The sequence below is a fragment of the Canis lupus genome, chromosome 9 (assembly GCF_011100685.1).
Source record: "Canis lupus familiaris isolate Mischka breed German Shepherd chromosome 9, alternate assembly UU_Cfam_GSD_1.0, whole genome shotgun sequence".
NCBI lineage: Eukaryota > Metazoa > Chordata > Mammalia > Carnivora > Canidae > Canis > Canis lupus.
The window spans coordinates 42,509,770-42,532,183 of record NC_049230.1 but is presented as its reverse complement, the minus strand read 5'-3'; the positions used below and the strand labels follow the sequence as shown (position 1 = coordinate 42,532,183).

Below are 22,414 nucleotides of genomic sequence, written 5' to 3'. Positions count from 1 at the left end.
ACAGGATCTGATTAAACATTTCTTTGGAGAACACATACAGGTGGCCAACAGGCACCTGAAAAGATGTTCAACATCACTAGTTGTTAGGGAAATGCAAATCAACATCGCAATGTGATATCACCTCAAATCTATCAGAATGGCTACTGTTCTCAAAACAACAAAAATAAGTGTTGTAATGGATGTGGAGAAAAGGAAACCCTTGTATGTTTGGGATTGCAAATTGGTGCAACTACTATGAAAACACTATGGAGAGTTCTCAAAAAATTAAGAACTACCATATGACCTAGCTATTCCAGTTCTAGGTATTTATCTGACAAATATGAAAACATGAATTTGAAAAGATATAGGTATTCCTATGTTCATTGCAGCATTGTTTACAAAATGCCAAGATATAAAAACAACCTATGTGTCCATCAATAGATGGGTAAAGAGGATGTGATATATTTATGCAATGGAATATTACTCAGCCAATTAAAAAAGCGAAATCTTGCAATGGATGGACCTTGCATGTATTTATTACGCTAAGCAAAAGAAGTCAGATGAAGACGAATGCCATATAATTTCACTCATGTGGGATCTAAAAACCACCAAACCAAACCAAACTCATAGATACAGAGAACAGACTAATGGTTAGAGAAGGTTGGGCGGGGGGTGGACAAAATGGGTGAAGAGGAGCAACCGTTTGGTAATTGATGGTAAACTTAACTTTTGCTGATGATCACTTCGTAGTGTATACAGATGTCAAAGTATAGAGCTGTACACCTGACACATATGTAAAAAAAAGTGTAGGAAAAATGTCACCACTTATGGGTTTGATTCTTAAACTACTTTAATCTTGAGAGAAGAAACAGGATGTTAAGTTCAGCAAGTATTATCAGTTTCTTCAATTCAGCCCTGATTTCCAAAATGGAAAGTTAGAGTCACTAGCCTCTAACTCATTAACTAAGAAACTTATTTTTATTTTATGGCATACCATTTAGAACATTAAAAGAATATTAAAGAATGGAATGCAAAATGTGCATGAATTCTGGAGGAAAGATGGGAGTGAGGAAGACTCTGACTTCTGGCTTAAATAATGGGGTGGATGGTGAAGTCCAGGCCCAGGATTGAGGGGAAGGAAGCAGATGGAACACTGTAACTTGAGCCATTGTCTTCTACCTCCTCTTCCAGAAAAAAGTTAAATCAAGAGTACCATCCTGGCACAGGTCCTAACTTAATGTGAAGAGGGTGCTATAGCCTGGGCCAGCTCACAACTCTGTCCTCTTGCCCCCAAACATACAAATTCCTTTTTCTTCCACAATTCCTCATGAATTGCTAAGGATGGCCCTAGTCTAGGATGGGGGAAAAGAGAACCAGTATGGAAAAGTGAGAATAATAATAAAGTTGTGTGAGAAACATTAATTTAATTTTTTTTTATTAAAAAGATCTTATTTATTCATGAGAGACACACAGGGAGAGGCAGAGACATAGGCAGAGGGAGAAGCAGCCTCCTTGCAGGGAGCCCAATTTGGGAATCGATTCCCGGACTGGGATCAAGCCCTGATTGGAAGGCAGATGCTCAACCGCTGAGCCACCCAGGCGTCCCTTAATTTCATTTTTGACATGTCTGAAATGCCTAGAAGATAACCAAGTGGAAATTTCTAATAGGGACCTAGCAGAAAAATCTGGGTATATAGGTAAGAGATTTGGGTTCATTCTCTTACACTCATTGAGGCCATGAGGGCAGATGAGGTCACAAGATGAGAGTAGTCAACAGTGGATTGTAATCTTAGCTGCACATTGGAATCAACTGGAGAATTAAAAAAAAAAAATCTCACAAAAAAACAAAACATAAAACTGATGCCTGACTTGCCTCTAGAGAGAATCTGATTTAATTGGTCTGGGGGTAGCCTAGGCACTAGAATTTCTGATAGTTCTCCAGGTGACTCTACCAAGTAGCCACATCAAAAACCTGTGGCTTTAGAAGCCAGGATTTATCCCTAGCCGAGGGAGCACAACATTATGAGGATTGAGCAGAAAAAGGAGCCTATATAGGCCCCCAAGAAGGGAGAAAAACAGAGTGGTATTACGGAAGACAAGGAAAGAGTCTTTAAGGAAGGAGAGGTGGAGAGAAGACTCAAAGTGCTCATTTACTACCCATGGTGTTTAGACACTACTTAGAGCACAGTAGGAATAGCTCCCCCAAAAGGGGCCTTTATTTCAAAATTCATGCAAATGTTGTATTCTATTATTTAATATATTTTTAATATAAAAGTAGTATTTTAAATGATTTAGCATATAAGAAAAACAAAATTCCAAACTTTATGAACTATCACAAGAAATTACCTCCATCTTCTGGGTTCTTATACCTAAACTGCAAACAAATTGGAGCTGATTAGAGCCCTAACTTATCTGTCCATACTGATTCCACTGACTGTAGAAATTCCACATTTTTGCAATTACCAACAATTTTAAATTAAAAAAAAACAAAAAACAAAAAACGAGACACACATCCTTGGTTAGCTGAACAGGTTCCAGTGGGAACAGGTCAATATATTTTCTCTAATATTTGTGAAGAATTTGTTTCAAACTGTTATATGTGCAATTCATATTGTTCTCTTGTAAGTAATGACAACTAGTTTCCTTATTCAAGCTTATTGATAGTAAGTAATTCTTGTATTCAGTTAGGTATTCAAAAGTTTATTGGATGTACAAACTAATATGTGTAAGTGTATTAATTTATACGAGTTAGAACAGTCAGTTCCCTCCATGTCAGGAAAAAAAATCCATTTTGCTAAATCAAGAAAAGACAGGGGAAATACATGCCATCTACAAACTCAAGAGTCATGTTGCCTTATCTACCACAGGGAAGTATTCCAAAGTTAGGTAGTCTGGGGTCAGGTCATAATTATACTACCACCCAGTTGGGACTTTGTCCTTCACTGGAATTACCTTTGGGCTGCCGGGGGAAGGAGGCAGAAAAGAAGGGAAGGGTAAGGTCAAGTCCTCAGCAGTCTGCTTCATCCAGTTTATGTATTTAATGTTTTGGACTCCAATGTATTGAAATTTGGTTTCACATGAAAATAGAGTTCTTTGCTCAAAAAGAAAAAAAAGGCTTTTAAACCACTGGATTAGACTCTAAGGTCTGAAAAGACTTTCAAATTATATATATTTGACTCATAATGTCTTTAAATATTAAGTTTTTGATATATTTTTGGCAATGTAAAGATCCTGGTAAGATTTTTAAAAACCACAACTAATTTCCTCAAAGATCAAAATAGAAATATGAATAGGAAATGTCTTAAAACTGCAAAATCAGGAATAAAAGCTATACTAAAGAGAAAACAAAGGAAAAGAATTGAAAGAAAACAGATGACACATCTTTTTCGAATGTCACATTTAATGTTTTCACCACTGTACTTCAAATCTACATTGTACAAAGTGACCAGTAAGTGTGCCACGGTAATTGACCAACCTCTGAGATTGTACCTTTCACACCAGTGTCTTCTTGGGCTCTTTTGATACTAAACACGTTTCTCATTCAAGTGAATTGAAATGCTTCAGTTGGGTTGATTCTCAGGAGCCTCATAAAAAAAAAACAAAGATATTGCACCATCTTTGTTTAGTAATTCAATGTTTGTTTCTTTCACAGCAAATAATTACTTCATTGAAGTTAAAACTTCCAAACATAACTTATTAATAGTCTTCAAATTCAGCTCAGATCACTCAAGATGAAAATACTCTGCTAAATACAGATAACTTACAATAACTTTAACAGTTAATTGTCCATAACACACAACAAGGTTTTTTCCTAGACCAATTTTAAGACGATCCATTAGTATTCCTTGTACAGGTGAAAAACAATCTTCAATTTTCTTGTCTTTTTATTTTTAATATAAAAGTTGGAAGGGACATTCAAGTTTCAAGTCTCCACATTGAACTTAAAAAAAAAAAATAGTCATCATCAGCATGTGGAGGTAAACAAGCCAAGTTGTATAACTCCAGGAGGTAGAGGCCTTCAATTTTGTATTCATATATACATATGCACAGAAGAATTCAGTGTTCCAACAGAAAAAAGAATTTGTCAAAAAGTAATAAGTTATTTACTACTGTGACATTTCAAGACTCCCACAGCTTTGCCTAAGGACACAAACACATTTGACATAATTCCCTATGTGCCTTTTTTGTGGCTTTAAAATTTTTAAAAATTTGTTTTTGTCTTTATTTATTTATTTTTTTTACTGTCCAGTGCAGGAAAAGTCTCACAAAATTTCACAGACCTAAAATGTGCAAGCTAGTTCTCTCTCTATACAGCAATGTTGGGATTCTTTTGAAATTAGCCCAGAAATGAATTATTTACACACATGAAAGATGCATGCTTCGGGGTTTCTTTATGTAAGAAAGAGCAGAAAAACTTCTAATAAAAATAGATTAAATATATATATATATATTTATACTGGGTAAGGAAAACAGAAGTTTCGTCTCTCCTAGTCACAAACTCATTCTCTCTACCCACAACATTGGATTTTAGACAGCACACATCACCGTCACGGCTCTAATGAGAAGCTAATTATAGGGCTTGATCATTAGGTGGCATGCCCCACCCCCCACCCCCCCAGGTGCAGCCACGATCAGCTCATGTGGCTCCATGATTGGTCGCAGGCAAGGTTTCTAGATTCTTTCATTTTAGAAAACCCCAAATTTTCAGGAATGGCTCAAATATCAAAATGTATGACTGTCCTTTATGTGTGTGTATATGTGTGTGAACAATCTCACTTCATTTTAAAAAAAGAAAAACAAAACAAAAACACAAAACCCCAAAATCCCAAATTTGGTTCAATTCTCTTTTGTTCTGAGGTGAGCCATAACAGCTGCACTAAATTCATAAAACATGTGCAACTCTGGGTAAAATATTTTTCTTCTAAAAGCACAACCACTTTACAAGATTAAAAGTCTAGTAACATTTCTAAATATTATTCATATCATACAAGTAGTGGTTGTTAATTTAAAACTTCATTAGTAAAATTACAGTACAAGCATGATTAACCTCCAGAATTGCAAATCCCAGACTCCAGTGGAAAGCTACATTACATCTTCAGTAGTACATTATCTTCCACCGTCACTCCCACACCAGAGGAGATGGGGGCATCTCAGACGGCTGGGCAACAGTGGAACTGGAAGAAAATGGAAATATGGTGAAACCAGCTATTGACACCACAAAAGGCAAAAGGGAGAGTCAATGCTGTGTATTTTCCTCTCTTCCTTTAAAAAAATTATAAAGTCCATTTCTGGATTTTATTTAACTTCTCTAAAGCTGTATTTGTTCCAAATTGTTCATTCAAGAATCTGTATCTATAAGCAAGGCAACAGTGATGGGCTTGAGGACGATGTGTCATTTACTTGTGGGACATCAAGGAAATGCCCTCCCTCATCTTTCCTCTTTTGGAAAGGGATAATGCCTGCCATCCACCTCATAGGACATTGTGATGAATACATGAGATAATGTAGGCAAAGTGCCTTCCACTGTGCCTACTTTGTAATATAAAGGAAGTAATAATGTCTACAATCAACCAGAAAATAATCTTACAGGATGCAGAATTATCCATTTAAAAGTAGCCTCTCAAAACACAATGACTTTAAGTGGAAACCTATGTGAATGAGCCTTATAAGCACTCTTTTATCAAGTATGAACTCAGTAGTAATGAATAATCATTTAGCATTTGTTATCCATAGATCAATTTTCTCAGTTATTTCACGTATCTAATTTTGTTAACTAGATTATAAACTTGAGGATGTGTGTGTAACCACTTTGCTTCCTTGGGGCCTGGGATAATGAATAACTTACACCTGAAAGGTATTAAAACACATGATTTCCCGGGTCACTGACTCTTAGGGGAAAATAATAAAGTAATTTTAAACCACAGAGGAATAAACATACAACCTAATTCCTTCTTTCCACAGAAAAATACAAGGAAGAAATGAAAGTCACCCTGATTTAAAAAGTTCTAAACAAAAATTCGTGAAAAATGGATTCAATAAATTTAATCAATTTCAACACCATGTTAAGGCCAATTAAAAGGGAAGCAAGGGGAAGAGAGAAAAGGGAGAGGCAGAAAGGCAGGTGGGGAAGAAAGGAGGAAGAGTGTGGCCTTTCAGATATCTAAATCCACCCTTCTCTGTCCTGCTTTGTTATACTGGAGCCAGACACTTACTCACAGTTATCCTTTGCTACTTGGCTTGTGGTGGAAGGATACTGCAAGGCCAAGGCTTCCTAAGCAGCTTTCCTTCCTGGTTCTGGTGTCGGATTTTTTAATGTGGAAGGCCCAGTTTTGTTCTACCCAAATTTTCTGGCAAGTTTCTCTGGGACCCAGCAGGCTTCTCTGATAGACCAATTCCACCCACACCTTTTGAAAAGCATCTTCAGCACCCTCAAACTGTGTGTGTTCTTGTGGCAGCCATATCTTCTACTAAGTGGTCCAAATTTTATTAGGCTTGAGTGGAGGGGTCTCCTCCAAATTTTTAATTTCCTCCTTGTTCACTCTTCCTCAGTCTAAAGGGAGTACCTGCCTTCTGCCTTTGTTACTTTGGGACCCTCCAGAATCTTCTTATATACCTTTTAGAAGTTAACCATCTTTTCTAGTTAATGCTTCTATTAAATTTTCCCTCTTCAGGGCAGCCCCGGTGGCTCAGTGGTTTAGTGCCGCCTTTAGCCCAGGGCGTGATCCTGGAGACCCAGGATCGAGTCCTACATCAGGCTCCCTGCATGGAGCCTGCTTCTCCTTCTGCCTGTGTCTCTGCCTCTCGCTCTCTATGTGTCTCATGCATAAATAAATAAAATCTTAAAAAAAAACTTTTCCCTCTTCACATTCATGGGTGTGGTTTCTTTCTCCTTACTGGGCTTTAATTGATGCAAGGAATTAGGGAAAAAGACATTGAGAAGGAAAGGACAGAGAGAGACACAAGCAAATGAGGCTTGCTGGGTTCCAAAGCAGCTATGAAAACTCTAGATAGGACACACCAGCACTATACCTATAAAATAATCTTGCTTGTAGTTATTATTAAGGTGGTGGGGATGGTAGTAGGAACCAAGAGGACCATGTTTAACTTGAGGGCAAAAAAAAAAAAAAAAAAAAAAAAAAAAAAAAAAAAAAAAAAAAAAAAAAAAAAAAAAAAAATAACTTGAGGGCAGTGGCTGCCATGCTGCCGTACGGTGATCATCTGTGAACACAACTGCCAAAGCACCACCCCAAATCAACCACTAAATTGGCATCAGTGTAAAAATGAATGCGTACATTTTTAATTTGCTTTTGACTAAAACCAAAACTTGTAAAAGAAGTTTTATCTATATTTATCTTTTTATCTGTATTATCTAATCTAAATAAAAACAAATATGCTGAACAACCAAATCACAATGGCACCCTTTCAATAACAAAGTAAGAATTATATACATATAGTTACCTAATAAAGCTCTTAAAAGCAGCAGACTGCGGGTTGATGCAGAGAGGCACTCTGTTTCCTTTCTGCTGTTCCAAAATGAATTGGTGAATAATCTCTGTGGAGAAAACAAACATCATATAATTCTTGACAATCTGCAGGCATGGGAGCAGTGGATTCTTGGCTAACTGGCCAGCATTCTGAACAGCATTTCCCACTGGTTTAGTTAAGATCAAACGTACAGATCATGTATCAGGCAGGATCCAGTGGAACTTTCCTGAAATCAAAATGACAGTGCCTGCTAAACAGAGGCAACCTCCCCATTTCACCCCATCGACCAAGTGGTGTTATATGGGTTTGAAACCCCATCTGTGGGAGGAGTAAAATGGTCTATAAACTTGAATGATTCCACAGGGTTGGCATTATGAATGAATCTTCTAAATTGTTGGTAATTATTACCCTTTCGAAAATCACTTAAAAAAACCACAGCTCGTGTATAGGTACACAATTCTAGGCTGTTTATCTTGGGGACTACTCTCTTCTAAAATGTCTAAAATCATTCAGAATTTTGGATGTCCTTAACCTACCCCAATAGGAGATCATGTCAGGAAATTTTATGAGTAGACTATCAGAAATTCCCCTCTCTTGTGATCATTCAAAGAATGATTCCCTCACTGGATGTTTATTCTTTTTAAAATTTGCATGTTATATAAGACAGTCCAATATGTTTCAGTGAAATCACACTGAGTGAATACATATTATCTACTTTGAGTCACACTTACTAAGTAAGTCAGTTTGGAAAGCTCCTCTGCCTGACCTACCACTGAATGTAATATGAAATCAGTGTTTTTATAACACACATAGCTTTCTTGGCATATATGCCCTGGACAAACAGCTATACACAAGGTTGTAAAATAAACGTATGGAGGAACTTTGGTCACCATCCAGACTCAGCTTTTCATGGCCACATAATGGAAAATGTTATTATTCATTCTGCCTGGCCAAGGGCCAAAAAAGATACTCACCTTTAACCTGTCGAACAGAACTGAGGTTCTTCTCAAAAGTGTCATCAAATTTGGGATTGGTGATGGGCTCAAAGTCACTGGTATAAACTCTTCCAGTAGAGGTGGAAAAGCAACATTTACACATACACGTGTGATATCGTAGTCGCCCTTCATCTAGGTAGGGGTGGGCTAAGGCATCCTTAGCGGATATTCTTTTGGACTGAAATCAAATTTGGAGACCAGGACATCAACACTACAGATAAACACGACTGTCCACACAGGATCTTTCATAAGACACAGTAACTGCTCTTCATAGCTTATCCTTAATTTATAATACATCTTGTATAAAGAGGAATGAGCGAATGTATAGGCAGGTGACATAGCAGCAGGGAGTATATAACTCAGGACAACCAACCACCATATACCACCAGAAAGCACTCTGCTAAGATCCTAGAGTTCCTACCTTGAAATAGTTAGATGCATGGTCAAAAGTGGCAAATACCATGACATTTAAATATGCAATGCTTCGAAGGGGATAAGTTTACATTTTAAATAACAGTTATATTTTCTAAATATGTTTCAGCATTTGGTAGAGATGTGATCACAGTGGCAATTTTACAAAGCTGCCTGAAACTTTTATTCTCTTAGAATGCCAAATGAACTTAGGGCAAAAGCCTATGGGGAAAGTGCTAGGGTTGGGCAGCAGACAAGGTCTGAATGCCATGTTGTGGTGGCTAGCACCATCTGAATACCAGTGGCCTGTGGTTTTCTAGCACTTTAGATCAGAATACTTAATGAAGTTTCAGATTTACATAAATCATAAACTCATTTCTCCATTAAGAAAAATTCCTCTTTTTTAGCTCTGTGGACATGTAGGTACATTTTAAAGTATTTAAGGATGGACTTAGTACAGAGTCAGAGAAAAATGAACACTCTACCTCATTTTGAGTATAATCAAGCACTTCACATAACACAAAAACCAAGAAAACCATTTGGTACTCAAATCAAAACTAACTGGGTCATCCTGACTGGTTCTGGCACCCCAAATAACAAAATGTTAAATATTTTCCGTGAACCTGATTTCCCTAAAAACACTTATATCTCTGATTTTTATGCTGATGTTAAAAGGCAAGTCATAACTTTTCAGGATATGATAATCACAAAAGACAGTTGCTGTTTATCTACCACAAACAGAAGAATGTAAAGTTGACAACCTTGATTTTGTGTCTTTCACTACCTTTCATATGGTATATCTGGTGATCCAGCCCTTCTGAAGCCTGACTTGCTGGTACTCTCAGCAAGTAAGTTTCTTCTTTTTTTTCTAAATGGGTCCAGCTATTCCCGGAGGTTCCACTGGGATCAAGATCTATTACCAGAACCAAAAGAAACAAGCTGGCTGACAGTACCCTTTTCCTGGGACTGGGTCCCTTGAAGGCCTCAGTGCCTCTGGCCAGTCTCATGTGAGGGACTGAGTTCCTTGGCTTTTGCACACTACAACTGGTTCCTGGCCAAGTCTATTTCTGTTTCTGATTGAGCATGGTCAATCGTGAACACACTTGGTGGCAGCAGTGGTTAAATCTGAGTTTTAATTTTATCATCTGACCATTAAGTCATTTCTGTCAGGTGGCAGATGTCAGAAATTGGGTCTCTCAGTTGCCATGAGCAGCTGGAATCTGGATTCCCTGTTAATTTTTTTGTCTGTGGATTCTGATATATCCTGAAATTTCAGAATACAGGGTTGAAAAGATTTTGGTATTATCCCAACTACTGATAGGATGCTCTGTGTTTGTATGTTCTGTGTGCACCAACATGGGGTCCTCTAAAGTGTCTTACCTAAGGGAAACCTTTGAACAAAAAGTAAATCAAATCCCTACCATGCAATGATCAACTTTCATTTCTCTAAACAAATTAACGTCTCTTTAGAACTTCTGAAACAAGGGTAAAGAAAGGAGACTGTCATTTTGTAAAGGGTATGAACACTTAAAAGAAAGACTGCCTTACTAAATTGAGAAAGATATCACAAAATTATTCGATTTTCAATAATGTTCTTTGGAAGAATCTAGTGGTGCTTAATTATGTCCTATACTGCCCCCCCCCAAATGATTGATTGATTTGAGAGAGAGAGAGAGAGAGAGAGAGAATGTGCACATGTGAGTGAGGGGAAGGGCAGAGAGAGCAGGAGACAAGCAGACTCTCCACCTGAGCAGGGAGCCTGACGGGGGCTAGATCCTAAGACCCTGAGATTATGACCTGAGCTGAAACCAAGAGTCAGATGGTCAACTGACTAACCTACCCAGGCATCCCATATCATATATATTCTTAATTACCTATTGTATATATACCTTAACTTATCAACATTTATAATAGAAGTGGATGCTTATTTCTACCCTAGATTTTGTTATCAGAGTTGGCTCTTTTAGTTTTGAAGAGTTGATAAAACTTCCCTTTTTACAAATAAAAATATATTTTTAAAAATATTTTATTTATTTATTCATGAGAGACACCGAGAGAGAGAGGCAGAGACAGACAGAGGAGAAGCAGGCTCCATGCAGGGAGCCCAATGTGGGACTCGATCCCAGGTCTCCAGGATCACGCCCTGGAGCTGAAGACAGGCGCCAAACCACAGCCACCCAGGGACCCCCTATTTCTTTTTTAAAAAATTTATTTATTTATTTATTTATTTATTTATTTATTTATTTATTTATTTATTTATTTATTTATGAGATATACAGAAAGACAGGCAGAGGAGAAGTAGGCTCCTTGTGGGACCCTGATGTGGGACTTGACCCCAGGACCCTGGATCATGACCTGAGCCAAAGGCAGATGCTCAACCACTAAGCCATCCAGGCATCCCAATAAAAAATATTTCTAAGCAAACACATTGATGTACTTTGTATATTTCTGAGGGGAGTTAATATATCATGTTATGAGATCTCTTAATTTTATTTATTTAAAAAAAATTTTTTTTAAATTTATGATAGTCACAGAGAGAGAGAGAGGCAGAGACATAGGCAGAGGGAGAAGCAGGCTCCATGCACTGGGAGCCCTATGTGGGATTCAATCCAGGGTCTCCAGGATCGCACCCTGGGCCAAAGGCAGGCACCAAACCGCTGCGCCACCCAGGGATCCCTGAGATCTCTTAAAAAGTAAATGTGGGGATCCCTGGGTGGCGCAGCGGTTTGGCGCCTGCCTTTGGCCCAGGGTGCGATCCTGGAGACCCGGGATCGAATCCCACGTCGGGCTCCCGGTGCATGGAGCCTGCTTCTCCTTCTGCCTATGTCTCTGCCTCTCTCTCTCTCTCTCTCTCTGTGTGACTATCATAAATAAAAAAAAAAAAAAAAAAAAAAAAAATTAAAAAAAAAAAAAAAAGTAAATGTGGCAAACTCCTATTCCAACTGGCTTTTAGAACCAATCTCAACATATTAAAGACACATATGAAGAAATGAAGAGATTTTTAAAACATTATTCTCCTTATTTATTAAATAGGTGGGCTACTGAAAATTTTTTTCTTGCTAAAGTTATAAATCAAAGGGGCGCCTGGGTGGCTCAGTCAGTTAAGCTTCTGACTTGATTTAGGCTCAGGTCATGATCTCAGGGTTGTGGGATCAAGCCTTGCTTCAGGCTCTACGCTCATCATGGAGCCTGCTTGTCCTTCTTCCTCTGCTCCTCTCTGCTCTCTTTTTCTCTCTCAAATAAGTAAGTAAGTAAGTAAGTAAGTAAGTAAATAAATAAAACCTTTAAAAAAAAAAGCTATAACTCAAAGATAAGATTAAAGCTTTAAACTGTAAATTAAAAAGGTACTCTTGGTTAGTAAGTTATAGAGTAAGAAGCAAAATGTTTCTCTTAACTTAAAACTTTTAATATCTGGTATATAATTGTATAAGATAAAAAGGTCATGTGATATTTCTATGCAAGGTGACTCTTTGAACAAATCAGTCCAAGCCAATAGTCATAAAATTATAAATATCTCTGTTTTCTTCCTGATCTTACTGCCACGTACAAGTAATGCCACTACAGCATTCTAGAAGTTTTGGGTTTGTTTTCTCACAAAAAGCCTTATCGTCTTGAATTTGATTTTTTTCCCTACTGATTTTGCTGGCCAGATAAACTAATATCCCTTTGTATAAGATTACAGAATTGTAAAATTATGTGTTCAACTACATTAGATGAATGATAATAGGTAATGTGCTAAAAAGAAATTAGTTTTTAGAATGCTACAAATCATAAGGACTTAATTTGCCAACTTAAATTTTAATCCGATTCTTAGTTAACATTAAGACCTTAGTAATAATTAATTTGAGTTAATAAACCATGTTTGAATATATGAACAATTTAATTTTAATATACAAAGGCTCTTCATTAATACATTATAGAGGAGCCATCAATAAAGAGTTAAAAAAGGGGCAGCCCGGGTGGCTCAGCAGTTTAGTGCTGCCTTCGGCCCAGGTTGTGATCCTGGAGACCCAGGATCGAGTCCCATGTCGGGCTCCCTGCATGGAGCCTGCTTCTCCCTGTGTCTGTGTCTCTCTCTCTCTGTGTCCCTCATGAATATATAAATAAAATCTTAAAAAAAAAAAAAAAAAAAAAGAAAGGGGTTAAAAAAGCTGTGCAAATTTCTTTGGGTCAACGTAATATGTATTTTTGTAAAGAGTGTAGAAGAGTATGTGATAATAGGAAGATGGGTATGCAAGGTAACAGTTATGTGTCTGGCAAGAGAAAAAAGTGAATAATTTTATCTAAATTCCGAATAATAATTATTTTTTAAAAATATTGCTTGTAACTGTCTATTGCATTTAGATAAATTAATGTCTCTGGAGGTTTGTTTAATGCCTTCACTATTTGAGTTAATAGTTAATTACATCTTTATAGACTATTTACTACACCCCATCCTTTCCAATACTGTTGATATTATTGTAATAAAGAGACAGAGACCTTTAACCTTATCCTCTAGTGGTTTCTGTCTTCTCCTTACATTTGCCTAAAGGCTTCTACTTCAAGCTAAGGAATTAAGTTTTCCATGAGAAACATCACAAGAACCCCAGTAGGGGACTGTTAACACCAGATACTTCTGACTACTGAATTCAGGATATAAACATATGGGTATAGCTGATATTATCACCACAGACAGCTATCACCTAGACTACATCAAGTAACTGAGTCAGGATTTTTAGGAATGTGTCAGTCTAGGAGCAGACACGTGGCAGTAGACTGTTTAACCTAAGATAAAAAAAGTACTTAGATAATTATCTCAGACTAACTGGACTAAATAAACTGATTTAATTATGGTTAATGTTCTATTTTTAATGGATACTTTTTAAAAACCTCATTTCTTTCTTCTTGCTAGCCCTCAATTTAATAGATTAAAGTCAGAATGAAACATTCTTTAAAAATGGTATCTATTTCTAACTGAAATAGATCTCAAAATCCCTCCGAATTGGAAAGAATCCTTATATCAGTCATAATAAAGCATCAGGCCCATTTAAAAATGATTCTGTAAACAAATAATATATATCAATTGGCTTTGTTCTATAAGGCAATGATAAAAATAGGTAAATATTACATGGGGTGGCTTAACAAATTCTTTTTAAAAAATTCTTAAATGACCATGTAGTTATTTACATAGGTCCAATAAGAATCTATCCTTTTTTACCAGATAAATCTTATCTCCTTCTTAGAGATTAATCTAATGTATAACTATAAGCATACTAAAAGTTTCATTTTAATTAGGTGTGACAACCTCACTCTTTAGGAAAAAGGACTACATTTCATGTATAGAACTGATGTCTAAAAGGCGTCTCAGGAAAACATGCTTGGTATCCACCATATGGCTTACAAAATTCCAGTCTTAGGGTTGTAAAGATTATGAGCTCCTGTCAGGTCAGGATCATTAATAATCATGTGATCTCAGAGAAATAGGACACTTTACAGCTTCAAGTATTGGAAGTAAAACCTGGTACAGGTGAATCATATGGTTCTTGGTTCCTAATCTAAACAGAATAAAGAGTGTAACATATTTCTAACACATAAAAGTAAAATTTAACCTCAGGGCCTTTATAACATCCTCTAGAGGTAGACAGAAATGACCTTGGAAGACTGAAGTTCATGTGGTTCTAGTTTTGTTAACCACAAAAGATATATAAAACATATGTAAAAGGTCATTATGTATTAACATCTCCTGTTGTATATATAGTTTAGCTATGTAGATAAACTTGCCAAATAAAACAAAAAAATCAAACTAACGACCTAAGTCACTAGCTCACTGAACAGGTTATATGGTGGAAACTATCCTTAATGATAGGAACTTGACCACAAGGAGGGAGTGTGGAAACGAGAAGTGCCACTCTGCTTTGTTTCCTATATCATGAGGCACCTCACATACCAAAATAAACAAATGGAAGCCAAAAAGTAAACACCAAATGAACAAAAAATTCACTCTGTCCCTTGAGATGTAGCTGTTTTCTCATTATGAACATACCAATGTAAACATCACAAATGGTACTTTTGTGGGTTTTTTTCCCCCTTTAAGTACCTATTGTGTTTTGTCCTTGAGGACTTCCTTATACTCTTGGCAAGTAAGATGTTCTTTTCTAAATGTTGTCATTTTTGAGTCTTCTTTGGTAATAGTTACCAGCACAGAGATGAATAATAAATATTCTTTGGATAAGTAGATAAATGAAGACCTGAACTTTGTCCCAGAAGAGTCAAGTCTAGAAATGGCATTTGATAAAGCTACTATCTCAATCACCAAAAGAGTAAAAACAGCTTCTTATACAATATAATGGACAGATTCTTTTCCAAGAATGTTTTTTTTTTTTAATTTTTTATTTATTTATGATAGACATACAGAGAGAAAGAGAGAGAGGCAGAGACACAGGCAGAGGGAGAAGCAGGCTCCATGCACCGGGAGCCTGACGTGGGATTTGATCCCGGGTCCCCAGGATCGCGCCCTGGGCCAAAGGCAGGCGCCAAACCGCTGCGCCACCCAGGGATCCCTCCAAGAATGTTAAAATTCTTTTCTCCTGATTTACCTTGGTGTCAAACTCCTTTTTCAAATCCTGAGATAAATAAGGATGGTACAGTTCCCTATCTCTCTTCACCTACATATCTATGTGTTAGAAATCAAACTTCTGTGCAATGAGTGAGCAAGTGAGCACGATGATACATATGAAACTGGGGATTGAAGTTTATCTTTGAAAAGTCCTTCTTTATATTGCTCATTTATTTAAAGCCAGGATGTTTTTCTTAGAACACATGTATTTTTAATTCATTAAAAAAAAATAAAAATAAATACTACTTACTGGATCAAAGACCAACATCCTGCAAAGGAGATGAACAGCTTCATGTGTAGCCTGGCTAGACAGGGTATAAAGTACAGGAAGAGATGGCTGTAAAAAAATAAAGGATTAAAATATGTGAGTTTCTGTGAAGATATGGAATACAGCCAATTTATTACAAGGTAAGTACCCAGCTCAAAAAACATGTGCACATATGTCTAACCTCAAAAGGAATGAGTATTCCCCTCATTAACCAATCTTCAGAAGCAACAACTGTCACTGACTTCCAATGGCATATTTTATATTGCAGGATTACCTATTGTAGGTTAGCACACAAAGGAGCCTACAAAAAATGAAAACTAATCCTGTAAATATGGTACTCCTGTTAGCCTTAAACCATAAATGCTCTGGCAAGAAGGGAAACTAAACATGCCTGGACATGGGAGGCAAAAATATATAAAGCCACAGCCACATGCAAAGTTAAGCATGTAAACTGTGCAAAGGAAGCATGTAAACTATGTCTTACATGTCTGCCTACTTTCAACAAAGCCACATAATAAAATCCAATAAGAATAGCAGCAAGCCATCTCAAAGTCATCAGGAGATAATTATTCACCTCACAGAAGTTTTCTGCAGGATCAAGGACAGAGATGCCATGAGATGAGGGTTCTAATTCACTAATTAGATAAATAAACATGTCGGAATCCTAATATCCTTTAGCACAGAACAAGGTGGTTGAACTAAATGATCTTTGAAATTTACTTTAGTTCTAAAATTATATGAAACTAGATAGGATTATAACAGATAAAAAGCATTATGTGCACAGAACCCATTTATAATTGGCACTCAAATATTTGTTTGCAGATAGAGAAGTATTTCTTGTTAAAAATACTTAAGTCTATGGTAGCCTCGAAATGATCTATATTAGTCAAGATAAGGAGTGACGTGTGGAGAGTGAAGGCAAGAGGTTTTAATTTACAACTTAATTTATATATTTTCTTTTTTTTAATTTACATATTTTCTATAAGAATTTATTTACTGTGTAAAATGAAGTAATTTATAGTTTTGAAAGATTCTGATTCTTGGTTTGACTGCAAATAGCTGGTCTTTTTCAATGGCTTATGCAGGTTGGCAGCCAAATTCCAGCCTATTCTTACTGACTAAAATATCTCACCATAAGCAATTCTTCCCTTTTGACTTTTTTTTTTTTAATTAAGATTTTATTTTTTAGTAATCTCTACATCAACGTGGGGCTCAAACCCACAAACCTAGGTCAAGAGTTGCATGGTCCATTGACTGAGCCAGCCAGGCACCCCTCCTTTCCATTTTCTAAGTGAATTCAACCTTTAATCCTATTTTTCTGGTGGAGGTGTGTTATAGCTTAGGGACAGGAATACTGGGATAAGTACTAGAACAGGTGGGTTCCAATTCTAACTTTGCCAACGTTAGACTCAGGTAAGTCACTAGAACTTCAGCTTAAACTTCATTTATTAGACTGTACTGGCACAGAGCAGCCTACTGATCCAAAGCATTGCTAATCATCTATCATCCACCAAATGCCAGGGTTTGGGCTAGGTGTTGGAGCAATAAAGATGAATATCAGGTCTCAGATGGGCAAGGAAAACATATGAACAAACAGTCTTAGAGGATGGAGAATAGAGAACAAATTAGAAGGCAAATTTTGTTGAGACTTGAGGATGACTGGATACATGAGGAGCTTGTGAAAATCAAATGACTGAATGTTAATGCAACCTGAAATTTTATACCCTCTCCCATCTCATATTTCTTTGTAGAATTATACCCTAAGAAACACATTAAAATTAAGGCCAAGTTTCACCACAGCCTGGAGCAGCTATCTTATGTGTTTTCTCCTTTTCTGTGTTTATATGCATGTTAAGAAAGGGGTCAGAGAAAAAGAAGTCAGTCAGTTATGCCAATACCTCTCCAGAAGGAGCTAATAATTTAGTTATAGCACAGGCTCCACAGGAAAGATGCAATACTAGAGATGCTGGATTTTCTTCCCCTTGAATTCACCAGCCATTATGGTTGAAACCAGTTGGGCACAGGGTATTAGAACTAGACAAGAAGTTTATATTTTTCATGGAGTACAACAGAATCAATTTGAATAAAAAAAAAAAAACCAGAATGCTTAGAAATATGCCCTAAATATTTCATTTGGGAGAAAGTTTTTGTCATTTCCCCCAACATTCACACACATTACTTTTTTTTTTTTTTAAGATTTTATTTATTTATTCATGAGACACACACACACACACACAGAGGCAGAGACACAGGCAGGAGAAGCAGGCTCCATGTAGGGAGCCCTAGGTGGGACTCGATTCTGGGATCCCAGGATCATGCCATGAGCCGAAGGCAGATGCTCAACTGCTGAGACACCCAGGCATTCCCATACACATTACTTTTTCCCCTTTAAGACACACCAGTCCATTTTCTGTTTGTTCTGCAAGTTTATAAGCCACTTAGGAGTGAGTGGGTGCCAGTGTTTAATCACGAGGACAGGAAGGGTTAAAGAGTACTCCATTAATGACTAATGACTATTAGTGAAATGAAGCAAGGATGAGCTTCTGGACACATGAAAGGTGAGGGGTCCTAACTGATTATGTCACAGTCATCAGAAGCCAAGTGCAGAGTGCTCGTCACCACAATAGAGTTGGCTTGGCTGGCTCAGCTCTTTAAGTCCTGTCCTGTAAATTTTCAGCTAGTGGCAAAGAAGCTGTGATCATCAGTCAGCAACATTAGTTAAGAATGCACAATGCACAGTGCACTGTATAGTGAGCACTCCGGGGTTATATAAAAGAAATCCCGACCTGAAAAATAATTGGTTTGAACTGAATGAACTCTAACATAATCTATTAAATGTAAGACATGGTTCCTGTCAGGAGATAGAACTATTTTCACTCTAGTGAACATATTACATGTATTTCTGTCATGACTGGTCAGGAACAATCTGAGAAAAAAGGAAAATCTAAACTTTAGACGAACAAAAGACTAAGGGCTGACAATAGACTTTTCAATCTTACCAACAGGTCAGTGCCCCAACAAGTATCTACTTTTTTTTTTTCTTTTAAAGATTTTATTTATTTTAGAAAGAGAACAAGCAAGGGGAGAGGGAGAGAGAGAATCTCAAGCAGACTCTGAGTTGAGCACAGAGCCTGACATAGGGCTCAATCCCACGACCCTGAGCTGAAATCAAGAGTCAGCAGCTCTACCAACTGAGCCACCTAGGTGCCCCAACAAGTATCTACTTTAAAAGATACTTGGGCCATGGCAGCTAAGATTGCATTCATCCAAGATTCTGAGTTGTAGAAAAGAAACAACAAATAAAAAATACCGAACAGTGTTTTTGTCTACTGAGCATTCCTTGACTTTTGGGGAACCACTCCCTTTTTACTCATAAATCAAGCCAAGCCTGATTGCAATCTAACTCCAAGAATGGGCACCTGACCCAGGCCTGGCCAATCGAATGAAATATTCCCCTGAACACCTTGACTGGCTCTGGGAAAGACACATGTTCTTAAACAGGGGAGAGCCAATGGGCTGGCTAATCCAACACATACCCCCCCATCCTCTTCTCCTATACCCACCTTTATCATAGAGGTTAGAAAACACTCATTTTTTTAAAGCTTGTCTTACATCTGGGAGGTTACATATTACACAGTTCTAGACAAGGACATATAAGCAGAAATTTGCTAGGCAGGCTTCTGGGAAAATAGCCTTTCCTGATAAAAGGGACAGACACCACTAGTGTTCTTTCTTTCCTCTGTTTTCTTGCTTTGAATGTGAATAGGATTCCAAGCTATAGCTATTTTGTAGCCAGGAGGAAATAAGCAAGGGGGTATGAAATCAATATTCTACATATGGCAGAGCAGAAAGAAAGAAAAAAAATTAGGTCCTTGATGACATAATTGAGCTGCTGTACCAGCTTCAGGCTGCTTACCTCTGGACTTTCTTGATATGAGAAAAAAAATGAACCCCTATTTCTTTAAACCACTGGAAGCAAGATTTTTTATTGCTCATAACCAAACATATTTATAACTGAATCAGAGACCTTCCACATATTTTCTCTAGATCTGTTTGAGAAAGCTCTTTCCTGAAGGACTGATATGCTAGTAGAATGTAGGCCTGGACTGCTGGTTCCATTTTTACAAACACACAGGGGAAAAGAAAGCCTGTCTGAAAATGAATCCTGTGAACACACAGGAAAACAGAACAGAGAAAATCAGATTCCTGGCTCAGAACATCACTTGACTACTTGAATCTAGCTAGGCCTGCGTTAGCTGTAGACCAACAACTTCATATAAAAAGTTCCATGAGCCAGTAAGTTCCCTTTTTTGCTTAAGCCAGTTTTAATTGAACTTCACTGAAGAGTCCTGACTGATAGAGTGTATGGAAGTATATTAATCAACCACATAAGAAAATTAATTTGAGACAGTAATCTGTGACTATATAATAATAATATATATAATAACTATATAATAGCTAATTTGATTCTCCTTTTGTATATGTATGGTTATATTTTTTAAGAAGTCCCAACAAATAATAGTACATATTTCTGTTTGTACAAATATGTATAAATAAATGCTTAGAAAAACATGTCTGGGAAGTTACTCTCAAATTAATCCAGAGGTGACAGGGATAGCCTGGGGTAGTGAAGGATGACAAACTGTTAAAATTTTTATTTTACATGTACTTGCATATTACTTGCATATATACAAATGAAACTAATAAAAAAAAATCTGCTGTGAAGGTGTATTGTCAGGCAGTGTGCTGTAATCCTTCATTTCCTGTTTGTAAAAAGGAACAAACGGTACATTATAGTGCTATGAGGATTTAATGAACTAATGCGTAAGAAGTGGTTGGGACAGTGGCTAGTGTATAGCAAACTTCTAATTATTGTTAGTAGTAAAGAATGGTTATTTCCATCTAACTTTGAGTAGCTACTTAAGTGGGAACTACTTGAAAAAGGCTTGTTTTTCTTTTTTATAGTCCAAACTCAAAAACTTTTATTGAAATTTTAGAAGTATTCCTCATGAGTTTAAATATAGTTCATCTAACTCCTATATCAAGTAATTTAGAATAAGTACCATAAAGTATAACTTGCCCTGCAAGGACCTCCAATAGTCTAAGCAGCTTCATTGAGAATTCAGAGTCCTTTCTAAAAGTTACAGGCTTTTTCTTGTGCATGCATTTTTATCTCATGTAATTAGTAATGTGTTAATACAGCTCATTCTGCCTTGTTCATGTACTTTTCTATAAATTTATCTATAGTTTTTTTGTAAAGAACTTTTATCATGGTAATGCATAAAAAGGACCAAACCTACCTAAGGCCCTTTCTGCATCAATTGAGATAATCGTGATTTTTCTCACTTAAAATGTAAAAACATATTAGTAGATTTTCTGTAGGTGAAACATCTTTGAATCCCTGGGACAAACTCCACTTGATCATAATATTGTTAGTAAAAAAAAAATCATCACAAGCTGTATCTAAAAATTTTAGGGTGATAACTTTAATTGTTAATATTTATCAAGTGTTTAGAATGTCAGATACTATTCTAAAGTGAGTTACCGGTTGAGGCAGGTTTCATATTCAGTCTGTCTGAAAACTGTAGCATACAACTCCTGGGACACCGTCAACATGCTGTGCCCTGTGGTGAGCCTGAGACTGCCACCACAGCCTGTACTCTTCATCACTACAGACCAAAGAAATATAAACAGAGTATATATCTGGTGTGGGGTGCTAAGAACTATGCCCTTTGCAGAATAGTCATGATGTACAGAACTACACAAGCTATAGTGTATATACTAGACTTTGGACCAAATTTAGAGAGTGGGAAGGGGAAAAGTAGAGTCTGACTCATGGCTTTAAGTAAAGAGCTTCAAGGGTCTGCTAACTTCTAGAGAGAAGTGTTGTATAAAGATCAACTAGCAAATGTAGATGAAACCCTGAATTTCCATACTGGGGGAAAACCGGAACCAACGATTATGCTAAGTTCATTTACATTCAATTATATATGGTAGATGTAACTTACTCTATACAAATCTACCTGGGCTTAGTGTTCAAAGACCATGAACATCTGACTCAGGAGACAATTTCTAGCATTGATTAAAAGCATCTAAAGTTAAGACTTTAAAGTCTTGTGCAAACTGTATCTATATCTAGACTTTGAGGGAAAAATGGTTGGCTAATTTGTTTCCACTCCACCAGTCTTTCTCTTCAAACCAAAATATTACAATAGCAAGGCTAGCCAGGTCTACCCCTAACTTTTACTGTGGTGCTCTCTTAAGACCATCACTAAATTTAACGATAAGCAAAATAAATTCAAAGAGGCATTACTGTTAAGAGTCGGATTCACGTAAAAATGTATAGGAAAAAATTCTGTTTAACATCTTAACCTATTTTTAACTAGTTAAATAAATATAGGACTTTAAATTTTCCTTTCTTCCCTCCTTTGTTTTAGATAATAATATGATACTTACTATTTTTTTATTTAATTGAAAGTTCTAGGTTTTTATGACTAATAGATTTTTAAAATTTCTAGTAGGAAAAGGACTCACTGCCAAGAATATTCAAAGGAGAGCATAGTTACCTTTGGTGTAGTATGTTACATTTTTGAGCTGTTCTAGAAGGCAGGCAGGAAATCCTTAGGAAGCCTTGCTCTCTCGGTTGTAGTTTAGCAGCTCTGACACAAAGGATTAATTAGC

At 36.8% G+C, this 22,414-nt stretch overlaps 1 protein-coding gene across 1 annotated transcript in view; it reads right to left on the bottom strand.

The window, feature by feature from the left end:
• Positions 1-3,359: 3,359 nt before the first annotated feature.
• Positions 3,360-22,414, bottom strand: part of NLK (nemo like kinase) — a 158,383-nt gene continuing 139,328 nt past the window's right edge. Inside the window, exons 8-11 of the mRNA XM_038548220.1 lie at positions 15,716-15,802; positions 8,439-8,637; positions 7,438-7,531; positions 3,360-5,153 (exon numbers count right to left, since the gene is read on the bottom strand). Coding sequence (XP_038404148.1) covers positions 5,099-5,153; positions 7,438-7,531; positions 8,439-8,637; positions 15,716-15,802 — 435 coding nt within the window. The 3' untranslated portion in view covers positions 3,360-5,098. The remainder of the gene's footprint in view (positions 5,154-7,437; positions 7,532-8,438; positions 8,638-15,715; positions 15,803-22,414) is intronic.